This window comes from Drosophila takahashii, chromosome 2L, assembly GCF_030179915.1.
Source record: "Drosophila takahashii strain IR98-3 E-12201 chromosome 2L, DtakHiC1v2, whole genome shotgun sequence".
Classification (NCBI taxonomy): domain Eukaryota; kingdom Metazoa; phylum Arthropoda; class Insecta; order Diptera; family Drosophilidae; genus Drosophila; species Drosophila takahashii.
The window spans coordinates 15,588,188-15,604,746 of record NC_091678.1 but is presented as its reverse complement, the minus strand read 5'-3'; the positions used below and the strand labels follow the sequence as shown (position 1 = coordinate 15,604,746).

Genomic DNA, 16,559 nt, shown 5'->3' with positions numbered 1-16,559 from the left:
TATGATGTTTTAAAACATTTTAAAATAATATATATTATATTTACTTCGAGAGGTAATTATACCATATTATTTAAAATATATTTAAGTTAAATTAATAAATGGTGTTACATTTTATCAGTGCAAGAAGCAACAGAGGGAACGGGTTTAAAGAGGGGAACTCAATGGGTACTGGAGTATTTGGTGGAGCTAGTGTCTAAGCTGAAGCTGCGAAAAGTGTAATAAATTTGAAGCTATAGAAAAAAATCCTAAAGTTTCTTTCCAGTGATTTTGCTTGAAAGTAAAATCCCCTTATTATCGACAAGGTTTTTCCATGAAATATATACTATATATGTATATTTCTTTGTTTATTGTTTAATACTTGGTATACATTTGTAATAAAGTAAAGTCTAACTTCCACGTCGAAACTTGGCCTGATAATTTGCGGGAAGGTTAAGTCACTGTTTTAAATAAAATACTTGCGTAAGAGAAAAACCGCAATCAGGATGGCTTTAAATATACCCGAGGATACAAATGTTTAAACATATTGTAATCTATTTAATTGATTTCTTAATCTTCCTTAAGTGCCTTCTCACTTTTCCACTATATTTTATTGTAATTCATAAATAAATCCAGTTTTATTGATATTGTCATTGGCTGGGTTTTAAATCTCATTTAAGTACTCCATTAGAAAAAGAAAGGAAGTTATCTTTCAATAACTATAAATTTTCGTCCAACACAATATTAGTACTTTCTGAAAGAGTATAACAATTTCTTTCCATTTAAATTGATTTTCATGCAAATGTCCATGTCAAATCGGCGTTACTGATTTCATTAGCTTTTAGTAAACTTTTTCAAGACCTGTAAATATCCGTTAAGTCTGATGCCGCATTTCGAATGAAATACTTGAGTAAACGGTCAACATAGTCGTATTTTATTCCGAAATAATTTACTGTTTTTCCTACAGTTCTGATTTTTTTGGCCTCGACAGTGGCTTGTCGGTTCAGTGATGATTTTTATAGAATTTTGTCCAAGGAGAACGCAAAACGAAACCTCATTACTTCGCCACTCTCCGTAGAGATTGTTATGAGCATGATCTATATGGCAGCAGGTGGAAAAACGGCCCGAGAACTACGAAACTCGCTGAAATTGCCAAAGGATAAAGAAGAAGTGGCCAATCGTTACAGGGAGTTTTTAACAAATCTTAAGAATGGTAAAAAGTCCGTCACCCTGCGGCTGGCAAACCGCATATACGTCAATGGAAAATATAGCCTTGTTCCGGAATTTAATCAGATGGTTAAAAAGTACTTCAAGGCCAAAGCTAAGACAATCAGTCTAGAAGATCCAGAAAAGGCGGCTAAGATAGTCAATAAATGGGTATCAAATCAGACGCATGGAAAGATACGGAGTTTAGTTTCACCTAGTGACATGAATCCCTATCTTAGCGCAATTTTGGTAAACGCAATTTACTTCGAGGGTCTGTGGAAATATGAGTTCAAGGCTGACCAAACTCATGTAGCTGATTTCCATGTATCAGCTAAGGAAATCGTTCCTGTCGAAATGATGACATTGTCAAAACCCCTATTTTCGGCCTATTTGGGCGACTTGGATGCCAAGGTAATCGAACTGCCGTATCGGAAAACAAATCTTTCGATGCGCATTTTTCTGCCCAACAGAGTCGATGGACTATGCGAATTGGAAGAGAAAATTGTGGGGTTTTCCAGACCTCTGCAGAAAAATACTGTTAATGTAAAGCTTCCCAAGTTCAAAATTGAATTTAGGGCACAACTAAGGGGCACTCTTCAAAAGGTTAGTGGCTTTGGTTTATAAAAAGTATCCTGATTTATTGCTTATTTTTCAGTTGGGTATCCAAGATGCTTTTAAAGATTCTGCGGATTTTGAAGGCCTAGTTGTGGGATCTAGTGTCAAGATTGATAATGTTGTCCAAAAAGCCTTCCTAAAGGTCGATGAGAAGGGCACCGAGGCCGCTGCTGCAACAGGTACTTACTCATAGTTTTTCATAAACTAATCACTTTACTATTTCATTTCTTTTTTACAGGGGTACTTATTCGTAGAAAAAAGTCTGTTGATATTGTTCATCCCATGGAGTTTATAGCCGACCATCCGTTTGCCTACACAATTCATGATCGAAATACTATTTACTTTCAGGGCCACATCGTTAAACCCCAGTGGTAAATAAATTCCAACAAAATATTTTTTGTTTCTAAATCCTTAAAAGTTGACCTATGTTTAGGGATTTCACAGATGGGAGTCACTCAATAATTTAAATGGCTCTTCAGTGGGTAGTCAGTGTAAAGATTCCTCCTTTAACGTCGTCGGATTAAAAATTTCCTAACTATTCTTCGAACCATGTGTTCTATGTCTCTAGGGCTTAACCTTTTCCCTTATCCTACATTCGACCTCCTTGCTAATTGGCCTCCGACGAAAGAAGGAAAAACGAATGACGTCCAAAGAGTCCGACTCACAGCTGTTTGACCTTTTGGCCTTAGCGGAAAAGGCAAAGACAACGACTTCGATAAAAGTTATAGGCGCCCATAAATTAAAATGCAAATTAAAAGAGGCCAGAAAGAGATAGCAACATCTAATTGTTCTGAGGAAAGAGAATGTACTGTGCTGAAGGATAGAGAGGCAGAGGCAGGCAAATAATTATCGCTCTGTACTGTCATTTTTTTATCGCCTTAATTATGGCCAATATTTGGGCAATAAAAAATTTTGTTGACTCAGCCAAAAGGAAAAAAATCCTAAGAAGAAGTTGCCACGCGACGTCATCATTCTTGGCCAACCGAAAAAGTTTTAATTAAAAAAATTGTTAACTTTTGTGTGGAAAAAAGGAAGCGAATTGCGCAAAACTACGTGAAAATGTCGCTTCTTTCTGCTGGACACGCGACAAATTAGACAGGACATGTCTGTCAAATGGGATTTTTCCTTCTTCTTTGCCGCCTGGTAATCCCTGCCACCAACTTTTGATCCGGAGTTTTTCCTCCCCAGACCGTTCGCGAATCTAAAATCAGCTTAAATTTAATTTTTGCGCTTTCCTTTTTGAATTGTAGAAAGGGAAATACGGGTGGATTAAGAAGGATACCGGAAGTGAAGCTAGGAGCTGTTTCCTTTGCTTTTTAGCGCTTAGAATGGCTAGAGGCTTTAGAAAGTTTCCTTAGCTTTGCGAATTTTGTTGCGAAAGGTTGGACTTCGGACCGTGAGATTGGGTGCTGCAAAATTGAGGTGAAAGAAATTGAAATTGTAAGAAATTTTTTTGTGAATATAATTTAACTAACAGAAAACTAAAAAACCTTTAATTTCCTAAAAGATGAGGAATATTTCCTGACAGGTTGATATTTTCAAATTATTATATTTTTTATTTATTGAAATACAGAAATAGAAATTGTATTCTACTATATTATATATATTTGTTAAACTTTACAGGGTACTTTATAATTTACCTTTAGAATATTTGTTATGTATATTATATCTTACTCATACCACTGGAAAAAGGTAAAAAGCTAAAAGGGCGAAACTCAAGATTATTTCTTGTCGATTATTCAAAGTTTGCGATAAACCAATAAACGGGAAAGCCAAACTTTTCGGACTTCTAATTTATGAGTGGCGGGGCCTTGAAGGAAATTACGTTTAAGGATAGAAATTAGAGGAGTATCCATGCAGTTAACAAATTGCTTGTCTAAACGATTTGCTTACAAGTGCGCAACTAATTAAGAATATGGAAGGACACAAGAGCTCGTGTACAAGGACACCCCCACACACACACGCGTGCCACAAGTGGCGGTGAAAGGAGAAGCGGCCGCAGGATTAATGAGCTGCCACTTGAAGGACTTTCAACGCCAAAAAAGAGGAACGCCAGACAAATGTGGCAACAACTTAATTCAAACATGGGGAAATTAAGGAAATGCACTCAGTTCGGGGTGAAATAATTAACAAACTGTCGACGGTTCGGGGTTATCTATAAAGAAACAGCTGTGTTCGGAGGAAACGCATTTAAATTTACAAACAATAAAAAATTGTCAAACGCCTGCCCAACGCCTACGTTTTTTAAGGACCCTTCGGATATCCTTATCTCGGGATCGTCGCAAATGTTGCGTAACTAAGTGCGGGGTCTTCGGAGCACACTTTTCACCCCCTCCTTCAGAGAGATCTTCTTTTCTACCTGCCCTCACGGTGAGATTTCTAATTGTTGCATCCGAAAGATTGCCCGAAAGGATCCTCCATTTGTGCCTCTATCTTATCCTTAATTGAGTTGTCGGCCCAGCAAAATAAAGAGCATATTTCCAAACACACTTTTTGACACTTTGCCTGAGCATTAGAATGAGATCCTGGCACATGTGGCGTCCTACCAATTGAAGCGTGCCAGGAAGCGGCGGAAATTGAGTTGTGACTGGAGGAAAATTTATTTGCGGGGGAGTGTGATAAAGGTAAGTAAAGGAGGGGGTGTTAACACACTACCTTTCAATACCTGAAAAGTTATTCGAAAGTAGTTCCAAGTAAATTTCACAGAGGAATAATATAGGAAAAGTAATTTTATTTTGTAATTTTAAGGACTAACGCTTTATATATTAGATAGGTATAAACAAATCCATAAAAAAAATGAACAATTACATTTTTACATATATTTATTTTTTTAAAGGATATTTTCATTTATCGGTATGAGTCTGTCTTTCACCGATGACATTTTAATTAATATTTTATGAAATGCCTGTCCTTAAGCTTAACCTTTAGAATACCCAACCATCTGAGGCATGTCCAGATTGTTTACTGCGAATTATTCCCACCAAATTGATCGATTAGGTTAAGGAAAAACACATGACCTTGCCAACTTTAGGAAAGCGCCGGCTGTCAGTTCCACACTCATAGCTTGTCAAATTCAAAACTCATTGAAAATCAATAAACAAAAGTGGAGAAAAAACTGAAAATGCAATGACTGAACACGAATGCCTTGACCGTGAGGAGGGGGAATGAAATACGAGTACCCAAGGGGGCATCAATTACTTGCGCACAATTTGCACACGAAATGACGGCAATTAGCAGTGAGACACCTGCCAAATGGGAGCCCACCTGAATGGGTTGGTTGGTGGGGGTTAGTTCGTCATGAGTTCCGTTTTTCATAGGAAACGAAAAGGGGACAACTAGAGCAGAGCCAAATAGTTGACCCCGTTTATAAAATAGCTGCGACTGGATGAGGAAGTCAAGTTTCCTGGCCATTGTCACGTGCTGAACTCGTTTTTCAAGGGATCCAAAACGGGGTTAAAATAAGGGCTCTGAGGGACTAGAAGGGTTTATGGGACTGAAAGTGGAAGCTTTAATACCAGCAGTAAACATTTCCTCTTGTGTAGAAATTCAATATAATATAAGCCTTTTTTCCGAACCCAAGACCCCACTTAGAATCTATTAACATCATGTCACTACAAATGATCCACTTACTATACGTAAATATATCAATAAAACAAATTTCGAGTGAATCAGAGGAGTAACTTTTCTTATCCTGATAAAAGTCAAATGTGACCAATAAAATAAAACAAATTTGGGCCCTTCTTCACAAAAGTTTCATCTTATTAATACTTCATCGAGAAAATTGTGTCACCTAACGTAACGCTCCCCAAACTCTGCCGCCTTCATTCCTCATCGAAACAACTTGTTTACAAGACAAAGTTGGAGAGACGAGCTGAATGTTCTGCCAAAGGAAAACAATTCAATTTCCCGTGGAAAAACCAGAGCACATAACTGTGAATGTCTTCAAGGAATGGAATGCGTGGGTGGAGACAGGGTGACCCAAATCCGCTGAAAGCGGAAATGGTGAATATCAAATAAAAATGCAAAAATAAAACTAGAAGCAGCCATAAAAGTCCAGCTAGTACACTAACAAAAATTACGATAAATGAAATCAGACTGTCATATCGTAAAATGAATAACGTTTTTTCTAAATTAAATTATTATACATAAGAACATTAAAAAATAATATTTATTTAATTGAGTACTAAATAGTTTTTGAACCAGAAGGACTTTAACGATAGTTACCCAATTTCTAACTGTGGACCAGCATCTTCAAGTGCTTCAAATCAGTTGGGCAAATAGAACCAGTTGTGTGTGTGGGGTCGGAAAATGAGGAAAATTGGGACGTCTTGGGGGTCCTGGGAGCCAGGAGGATGGACCCTGCCCGACTGTCTGCCCGGGATTCATAAATAAAACAAAGTGGCGCCAACGCGCGACAAAATGACGCGTCGCCCCAGTATTTGCAGCGGGTGTTTCCTCTTGGGTTTTCCCCATTTCCCCCGGTTTTCCACTCTCCAATTGTTATTCATTGGCTTCACATGCCAGAGAATCGTTCTCGCTTTTCTCCCATTTTTTTCCGCTGACCCAACTCCACCGAATATCGATTTTCTGGCTGTTACATTTGTCTGGCTTTTAGTTTCCAGCTACAAAGAGCAACTAGTTGCGGGTTTTCCGCCACTCCCCCATTTGCGCTTTTCTTTTGGGGAGCACTGCAAGTGCAACAAAGTACAATTGTGGGTGGAAATTTTTGGCCCGGAAAACTGCGGAAAGCGTATTGATTGTTTCCTCGATAAGCGCATGTCGCGCATGGAGGAACGAGACTTTTTTAGTCTGGTGGGGAAAATTCACGAAAGTTAAGCACTTGATGTGGTTATAGTTTGAGGAAAACTTTTGGAAAAACAACTGAATTTATGGGGCTTTTGAAAATAGCATTTTATGGAAAGGCTATAATACACAAAATGGATTTGATGCAAAACTTCTTTACTAAAAGAGCAAAAAGTTGATAAAAAATCACATAAATTTAAATACTTAACTTGTTATGCGTTTTTTTTAAATGTTTAAGCTAGAATATATTCTTTTATGTTGTTAGTTTTTAAAGCTATATTTTATGAAGAAATATATATCTTCTATAAATAAATGTTAAAATTAATGCATTTAATATAATTTTTATTTGTATCATTTTCCACGAAGAAAACATGTTGACGGAATCGTATAAATCCAAAAATTATTACCGCTCCACCCTCAGAATGCAAATTGCAATTTAAAAAGAGGACGATAATCGATTGGCGAATGCAAATTTATGAGGGAAATGCCCTTGAAGCCATTTAGGACTCGAAATTATGCATGCCCACTCGTTAAAGTGACAAACATCAAGCCGCGCACCCCCAAAACCCCGTTGATCAAATCGGGAAATGCACTTTTTGCCATTAAAATTTATGGGTTTCAGTGGAGAAGACATGAAATGTGTTTCAAAATGCAAAAATGCGCAAAAATTATGCACGGGGAGGAAAGAGCATCCTGTTGAGAGGGGTGGAGTGAGGGGATGGCATGGGATGACTGCACTTCGGGGGGTGGCATGCAAATTTCTGTCACCCCTGATGAGGTAATTAAATTGTATGGAGCAAACGCACACATTTTTGTCCCATTTTTTCATTACATTTTTGTATATCCTTCGTGAGGGTATATTAGCTATAAAAAAATGTAGTTCAATGAACTAACTTTTTGTTAAATTTTGATTTAAATTTAGCTTAAAGTTGGATGTAACAGCTGACTGTAATCAATAAAAAGTCTTTAAGTTAAAAAATATTTAATCACTTTTAAGAATTAAATAATCGTCGAATGTAAATGTTATGGCTCTAGGAATAAAATCAATACTAAGTCTTTAAGTAAGAAAATATGCAATCACTGTTAAGAGTTATTTGTTTTATTTGTGAACTAATATTAATGTTTATTGTTTTACATTTTTTATTAATTTAATTTTAGACCCTACGAAAACGTTTCTAAAGGGCATACAACATTCGCATCGATTTTTTCTCTTCCTCATTTTGCAGTACTTCGTTTTTCGGTTTTTTTTTGTTGTTGATTGCTAATAGGCAAATCGTGTTCGATTAATGCCAAACGATTTCCGATCGGCGAGTGGTGTGCGAAATGGAGTGGGTCGTCTGCTTCCTTGTTGCACTTAAGTAGCTGCCGCAAATTGATTTCACGCTGTTTTTTTTCAGACCCCTCTCCCTTGGCAGTGCTCCACTTTGCAAAAAACTAGGACAAAGTCCCAAGTCCGAGGCAGAAATTCAGGGAAGAACAATGCTGCTGCACCGCAGGAGGAAAGATGCAACAAAAATAGGGCGGGGTAGAAACTTTTCTACTTTTTCGGTTTTTCTCGGTTTTTGTTGTGTTTTTGTTTGTTTGTTTGCTTAGCTTTTCTTTGGCGGCCCGAGGAAAATAGATTTTCCCTTTCATTCATTGTCCGACGAAGAATGTGTACAACCCTTTTCTTGCTGGGAAGCTGGGAAAAAATCCGTTGAGCCAAGAGCCCAAATCCTTTTGTCCGAGAAAACTACACCGAACAGAGAAAAAGTGGAAGAAAAATAAAAGGAAATTTCCGCAGCAGCCTCGCTCGAAGCGAGAAATACTTTTTGTGGGAATTCGCACAATTAGAGCGAGGCGAGTGGTCCTATTTTGTACTTCTCGGGGTAACTGAAAGTGAGAGCTAATGGTGAGATACTTAAGGATGTTGGGAAGCGGATACAAGGAAAAGTCAATGATTTTTTGGGATGTTAGATGGGTTAAGGAAATAAAGAGGTCAAAGAATTTTAAACAGTAACATACTTAACTAATTAAAACCCTTAATAGATATCAGACAAAAAAAATTAGTTTCTGGGTTAAGTAAATCATTCAAGAAAATATGTATAGAGCTGGATAGTTAGTTTATTAAAACATTTTATATTTTTCTTCTGCTCAAAATAATTTCCTTATTTGTTTCGGAATATTTCTAAAAGTCAACGTAATTTGCCACTACATAATTTCTCATGAAATTCACAATTTGATCCCAAGTTAGTCCCATATAAATATGCGTTCATTGTAGACAACAATACAACTGACTTGCTCCACTGCCTTACTCCTCACAACCCAGTTTTCAAACATTTCTCTCAACTGAAAAAAACCAGCCCAATATATAAATTCGCAGCCCGTCTCAGCCATCTGTTTGGGCGATCTCTAATGAACGATCAATCAATCACGATCCGATCTGCGGCAGCCGGTGGCAAGCATTTAAATGTAATCGCAGACGCTAATCGCCAACTGCAAATCAAGTTGCGTTCAGCTTGGGCCGAGGTATGCAAATATCTTGCAGAAGCCAAGGAAACTTTTCGCAGAGTTGCCAGGTCTGCTGATGGCCACATGTTAATTAGAGAAAACCCAGACTCAGACGGAGACAGTTCCGCTGATTGATTGATTGGCTCTCTATAGGCGAACCCTTTCCACTTCAGTTGCTAATAGTTCATTAAAACCCGCCTTAGTGTCGCCAGTGGAAATTTCTTATTACTTCGAGATAGAATCGTGAGTAATGAACCGTTAATTAATATTTTAAAGTAGGTAAATATAGAAAATTAGGAAATAAAAGTCATGGTCATAAAAAATATATCTTTGAATTTTAAACTTTTTTTTTAAACAAAAATAATTAAATTAAAAACCCATCTCTGGTTCAATCAAGTTGTATACTTTTAGAGTTACGCGTAGAACAAGTAGCTCAGACGACGCCTACGATAAGAACAGAATCACTTGGAATCGATTCTACTTGAGAAAACGCCCCCAACGAGACAATTTAACTAAGATATTTATGCGACCAGTTCCTGTCTAGATGCCAAGAGTCTTTGGCCTAATCGACGGTCAATTAGAGGTAATCAGAAATCGGTATATGGCGTGTTAGGTCAGCTGCTACAGAGATCTCTGCGTAGGTCTCGGAATCAGCCTCCCTCACCTCTATTGTTCGGAACCTTTTGTGCGAACAGACCGGAAATACAAGCATAAAAAGTCAGTCTCCAGACTCTGACATCGATATGAGGTAATAAAGGATTTTTAAGCAAAAACAAAAGCCGCACTACATCAGAAAAACCAACAGTCGAAAAAAAATAACCCATTCCTCCCTCCAGTGAAGTGCAAATATTTTTTTTAAAATATTTCTAAAGTCGCGTGCGCTTGTTTTAATGCATTTTTGCACACTTGACTGGCTGACGTTGCCCCTTTTACCTGACCGAAAGGGTTAGGGTTTGGGTTAGTCCCAAACCGGATCGCCGTTTTAGGGGTTGTGCTAGCCTGCCTATCGCAGCCAGTCCTTTGATTTATTTTTAATGGGCCTCTCATATTTTTGCACAGTCTCATAAACTAGCTGACAATATTGATTCTGCTCTCGGGCTGATCTATATTTTATGAGCTGACAATTGGACAAATCGTGGGTTGGCCCAAGGGTGGCAAAGGGTTAGGGGTGATTTTAAAAACTAAACGGGGAATGGGGAAATCTTTTATTCTTTCTATCGTTATTTCTAAATTTACAGCACGATGTCATAGGTTGGAAAAAATATTTTTACAAAAAGAAAATAAGTGTTAACACTACTTAATAATATTGAGTTAAATTTTATTTACTAAATTTAAATACAATTTTTTTTATTTAATATGAACAAACCGAATTCATAAATTTAAAATAATATCTTTCTCAAAATGTTTGAAGTCCAACATTTGCCTACATAAAACCACCCCTGATCCTGATCAAACCCATCCTGTTGCAACCGATATTCTCTCAACCCAACATGTTTAAGGACCGAACATCCTTTTCAAACATGTCTGCAATTCCTCAAAACATTTCGAGGGTTGTTTGTTTTGGCGGGACACAAATCGGAGTTACAAGATTTCCTGAAAAAACCGAAAAACTAGTTTTCGGTCTTTCTCAGGCAGACAATTACAAAAACCAAAGACTGACAGCTTCAATTGAGCTTCTGTTGCAGACTTTCTTTGTGTTTATTTATGCATTTTCTTTCACTTGATTTGATTTTGTGGTGAAGGGAAATTTCAGTTTACCAGACATTTGCATTTTCTTCACCCCTCAAACAATTTGCTGACCTATTTCCCTAATCATTTTCTTAAGTTTCCCCAGGTTGCGCCACTCAACTGGAAGCACTTCAACTTCTTTACATTTCTTTCCAATTGAGTTGTCCTGACCTGATGTGAACCTTTGACGGAACAATCCGAAACCCATGGGATTGACTTGTACTTCGATTTTTTTATAATATGTAAATTAGGTTTTCTTTCACGCTCGGCTGGGCTCAAGTGTCTGATTGATATTTTCTAATAACTTACGGATTTTATCTGAGAGTTTCCACTGATCGAATTCAGGTAGAGTTTATCTCTTCAGTTGAATCTCTGTCGGATGGGCTTACATTTATCCCTCTCCGTCATTTTGACAGGTCGAACGAATTTCCTCGTCTACTCTGCCCACATTTTGCATATTTTTAAATGGAATTTTTGAAAGCAGAACAAAGATGGGTGCAGCTACTGGTAATGCCTTCGCTGTGTCTAATTGCGTGGATTGTGTGGAGTGTACAATGGGATTGATGGACTCGTGTCAGAATCCAACGTCATTCCGGTTCCCTTTCTGATCGCGTCTGCTTTTAAGGGTTGCTCCCTGCTCGACTTAATTAAATTTTATGCGCCTGCGCGCAATTTTTTACTCATTTGCCTTTTGTCTGGGAGTCGTATTCGTTTTCAGTTTGGTTCTCTGTTGACCGACACGCCTTCTATTTGGTGGGTCATATTTTTGTGGTCCAGAATGACCAGACTGACCACATTTTGGACAGGCCTATTTTGAAGTACAAAAGATTTTATATTCCTTTTGGTAACAAGATATTTCAGTACTGTAGCTATATATTTTTTCAAAATGTAAAATAGTTAAAATTTGTTTTAGAAATTTACTCTATTTCATAACATGTTTTAAATAGTTCAGTACCCTTTCTTATTTTAATAGGAAACCCATTCTCAATTTGTCAATTTTTCTTTAATATAAAGAAATAATAAAGATAAAAAAATATGTGTAAACTGATTACTAACCTATTCGCGATTTTTGTTATTATATTTCCTTAAATATTTGTATTCCGTATTATTATTCCAATTATAATTTTAATTATTTATTTTTTCATTAATTTAGATATTGCAAAATGCTTTTATTTTATAATTTTTTCCCAGTGGCAAGCACCTTTGAAAATCAATTTTTGAGCAGACAACTGATCAGTCTCAGATTAATCAACATTTTTCCAGATGAACTGATTTTGTCAGCCGCGCTTTGAGCCGTCCCTTTCGACATTCACTTAATCAAATTTCGAAATCAATAATTAATCAACTGATGCAAAGGCCAGGAAATCATTTGTCGCTGCGAAATCATTAACATGCGTCCCTCCAGCACCCCACCCCGCTCACCCTCTGACTATGCAAATTTTTTTCCGTATTTCGGCATCGACTCGTGTTAAGTTACGCAAACAGAGGCCCTGCGGAAAGGATAATATTCATACAACATAATCTGAGCGATGCCTGGATTTTTGGCCCGGCATTTGCATATATTACAACTTCTGCTGGTCCTTTGATGTTTGATGAAATTAGCGAGAGCTCCAATCCTGTCGCATTAAATTTATTATAATGATGTCAATGCAGGCAGAGGCCACTCGCCCTTATCTCGCATTATTTTTTCTCCTTTCATCCGCTCTTATTTGTATTTATTTTGATTTTTATTTGTTTTTGTCAGCAGCTTATTAAACCATAAATAAGCAGGTTAGCAGGAAGTTCGGTTTTGGGTCGGCAGCGGAAATTATGAAAATACTCAAATTGCCCACATCCTGCTCTTGAGTTTTCCTTTTAGCCCGGCTACCTGTCTTTTGCCCTTCCGCTCTTGCATTTTCTTTAGAAGAAAATTTTCTTTCAGGTAGCCATTTCCGTGGCATACTTTGCGGCTGTTCTGCCTTTTTTTTCTTGAGTATACGTTATTATAAGTAATTTATCATGAGCGTATGCTTAAACAAAAGCCTGAAAGGTTTTCATATTTCATAAATTTAAGGCCGTCGAAAGCCTTTTACCCGCACACATTTCGTTCAATGAGCCCGCACGCAATTTTCCTCCGCATTCTCGTTAGCCACTTTTCGGCAAAACCGCTAATGAAATGCCGCTCGAAAAGTTTTGCGGGCCAAAGCGAACGCATCGCAAATTGGCAACATCAATTAGTGGGGTTGAAAGTGGGGAGAAAACATATGCAAACTAGTTGCCCGTTTAGATGGTTTCGGTTTCTCGTCGGTTTTCGTAGTTGGCGGGCGCCAAAATTTAACGCTCAAAGTCAATTAAAAAGTTTTGGTCAAGTGGCAGACGCCTGACAACTGTCGAAATTAAAAGCGGAAAGGCAGCGGAACTTTCTGAGGATTTAGAACAAGAGGCATACAAACATTAATTAAAAGTATCATTGTGATAACCAAATTTATTCAAACTATTTAGGACTGGATTAAAGTACAATCCATCATCAATCAAAAATTAAAATTTTTTTTTCTACATCTAAAGGAAACCAAAATAAATTATTGACCAATTATTTAACAAACTTTTTTAATATTTAATTTATTTCCTTCTAAGTGTACTTAATTTTACCAAGTATTTCATAGAAAACTTTTCTTCCAACAATCTAAAGTATGAAACGCAGACCCCAATTAATTTTATCAGATGCATTTGATCGAATTCAATTAAAAGTTAAACGCCAAAGCGCGTACGTGAGCCATTACTCATGCCCCGGGGAAAGAATAAGTGGGGGCTAAAAGGTCCTTCGCCAGTTGAACCTTTTTTGCGGCCGCAGTTATCATTGGACCAACAGGTGGATGGGCGATTGGTTGGCTCGCCCACAAATGACCCCATCAATAAAGATCCCATTGAAAGGCGGGCTAAAAGGCTTCGCTGGCGAACAGAGCCCTCTAAAGAACCCACCCACTCGGCACCCAAAGCATTTCCCATGAGAGCAGCCAATTTGCTGGGACTTTGTGTCCCCCTATCTGTCGGCAACTTTTAAAATGGCCATGTTTCAAAAGTTATCGATGTTGGGGTTGAAGAGAGGTGTATTTTTTTAAGGCGAACAGGGATTGGGGAAGGGGGATGGCTCTTAGGTAGGTGGATCGAAAGTTTCTGTGGCACATTCCAACTTGTACGTAATTCAATCAGTGATGGTGGCATTCTTACACGTGAGCTGTTTACGGAATGTTTGAAGAGCTCTTTGGTTTAGTCGATTAGCTGGTTTAGAAATGGTTGCGTGAGAGTTTAAAAATCGTATATAAGTTTAATATTAAATTGTTAATTTAAAGAGTTCTTTCGTTAAAGCAAAATAAACTGACTTAGTTTCTTTTTAGATATTTTTATTTATTTTCTAATTTTAGTGTCTAAGTAGTAAATTGAGCTTTCATTTAGAGGGGATTTTTCCACATCCGTTATCCTCTTATTTTATAGCTCCCCATCCACCCCTAAACCTTTGTTGATCACCTAACTATCCACAATTCGCTTACACGAGCTCAAAGGACCTCAGAAACCGCATCATCCACTCAAGAGAAGCCATCAGCACAAATGCGACCACATTAAGGTGCGCAAGGACCCAATAAGAGTGAGAAAAGGAGACAGAGAAAAAAGAAAAATGCTATACGGAAACCCACACCCTCAGGACAGGACATCTGCTCAATAATGCAGCTAAGGACATGCTGAAGTGTTGAACTGGGTCAGAGCAGAGCCTTCCCCGGGGCATTAATCATTTTTGGCAAACGCAACAACCTGACAAGGCACTGAATAATCGCTCGCATTGCGCTGGCAATTATATAATTCCCGATTTCGGCGAGTGGGTTAGTTGGGGATGAGGTGTGGCTCATTTATCATGCTAATACCTTTCGGTCAGTGGCAGTTCGGGTTTCCCATGTGCGAGCGTGTTGTTTGCCATCATTAATTATCTGCACATTGCGTTGCCTCTGCCCGATTTCTCCGCCTCCTGTTGACACAACAACTTAAACATTTGTGCAAACAGGGAGTAGCCAATGTCCAGTCTCTAATCCTCTGGACTCTCGGAAAAATCACGCTGAAATTAATCATCCGGCTAAAAAAAAGGACAAAGTGCCAGCAAATGATTTTGCAAGAGATGGACCTGAAAAGATGGCTGATAAATATTTAATACACGTTGGGAAAATGTTGCTATTTCTTGTATATTTTTAATAAATACTTAGTTTTATAAAATATGGAGTTATTATTATAATAATATTTATTTAAACTTATCTTGTTAAACCTTTAACTTTATTACAATTACTGTTATTTTTGATAATCTACTTTTTGTTCTAGATACTTTTAATATATTTTATTTTAGATATTTTAAATACATTTTAACGCTTTTAATTTTATATTGAAGCATCCTTCCATTCGGAACTTCATTATGCGTTTTTGATGCTCTTTTCTCTGTGTACAGAAAAAACCGGAGGCTTGTCACATTGACAAATGACTTTCGCTGAACTAAATTTAGCTGCAATTTGCATTTTGGATAATCAATTCTCAGAAACCCGAGTTGCCTCTGGAAAAGTGAGATAGGGGTGAAAAATACACACAACCCTCCGGATGGGTTATGAATACTTTTGTCACCTCTTTTGTCGCTCAAAATTTCGCACGTGGCTTCAGTTTGCAAAAGTTGTAAATTTCCATGTGTATGTAAACGAATATTGTTGGGCACACAAAAGTTTGATTGATTTGGGTTCGTCCTTGTCCTCAGCCCATTGATTGATTCGCCTTTGGATTAGTGTTTAAAAAAACTTTGTTATACGTTGATTGGTTATTTGATATTCATAAGGCTGCGGGGGGTGGGCCACAAAATAAAAATAAAATTGAGAGCGACTCAAAGGTGCCAAGAAAAAGAAGAAGGCAGCGATGACGATGTCGGAAATCGAGGAAACGGCGCGTGCCGGTGGATTAATGTAATTACTCTTGTCGTAGGTTGTTAAGAAGGATAGATAGATAAAGAGATGGATGGTCGGGTGTCTGAATTGGCTGCAAGGTAATTCGATGCGTGCTGAACTGGATGAATGATAAGAACGGTGGAGGAATATATTTCTGACAAAAGCCCGCCGAATAATGAAGTTCATAAATGTGTGTTGAGGTAGGTTTATGAACCATAAACGGGGAATATTATAAGAAAATAATGGAAAAAGGATATAGAAGGCTTCTACTTTGAATATCATTTTAAAATGTTACATTTAAAAAGTGGTAAATGCGTAAAGATTGTTTAGAACAGTAAAGTATTAAAAAATACAAATATTTATATTTTTATAAAACTCAAAAATTTTCAAGATTTGTTTGCTCAAACTTGAATAACAATCAAGAAACCTATATTGAGATCTATCTACTTAAGTGATTTGACCCCAATTAGGTAACAATATAAACTCCAAATCGGCAACCCGGACTAAAATTGTCGAGCTCTAATCGTTTCTTGAAAAATTCGTGTGAATATTTTAATCCAGCAAAATCTAATGGCCTCGGGGGACGAAAACCGCTCACGCGACTGTCATCAAACACAATCACCCACAAATAACTGTCATTAAACTCAACTGAACACACACACGAGTAAAAGCCAGTCTACAAAATGAAACCATCAATTACAATAATAGCAACAAAGGTAACAACAACAACTACGGAAAATACACCAAAAATCAGAGCACGCGGAAGTGTTTACAAAATGTCAAAGCGAATACAAA

The 16,559-nt window shown here is 37.5% G+C and overlaps 1 protein-coding gene across 1 annotated transcript; it reads left to right on the top strand.

Annotated features, from left to right (window-relative positions):
- Nucleotides 1-828: 828 nt before the first annotated feature.
- Nucleotides 829-2,214, top strand: Spn28B (Serpin 28B). Its single transcript, XM_017142659.3, has 4 exons — nt 829-886; nt 944-1,785; nt 1,838-1,976; nt 2,036-2,214. The coding sequence occupies exons 1-4, from the start codon at nt 874-876 to the stop codon at nt 2,170-2,172; spliced, it is 1,131 nt and encodes a 376-aa protein (XP_016998148.2). The 5' UTR covers nt 829-873; the 3' UTR covers nt 2,173-2,214.
- The last annotated feature ends 14,345 nt before the right edge of the window (nt 2,215-16,559 follow it).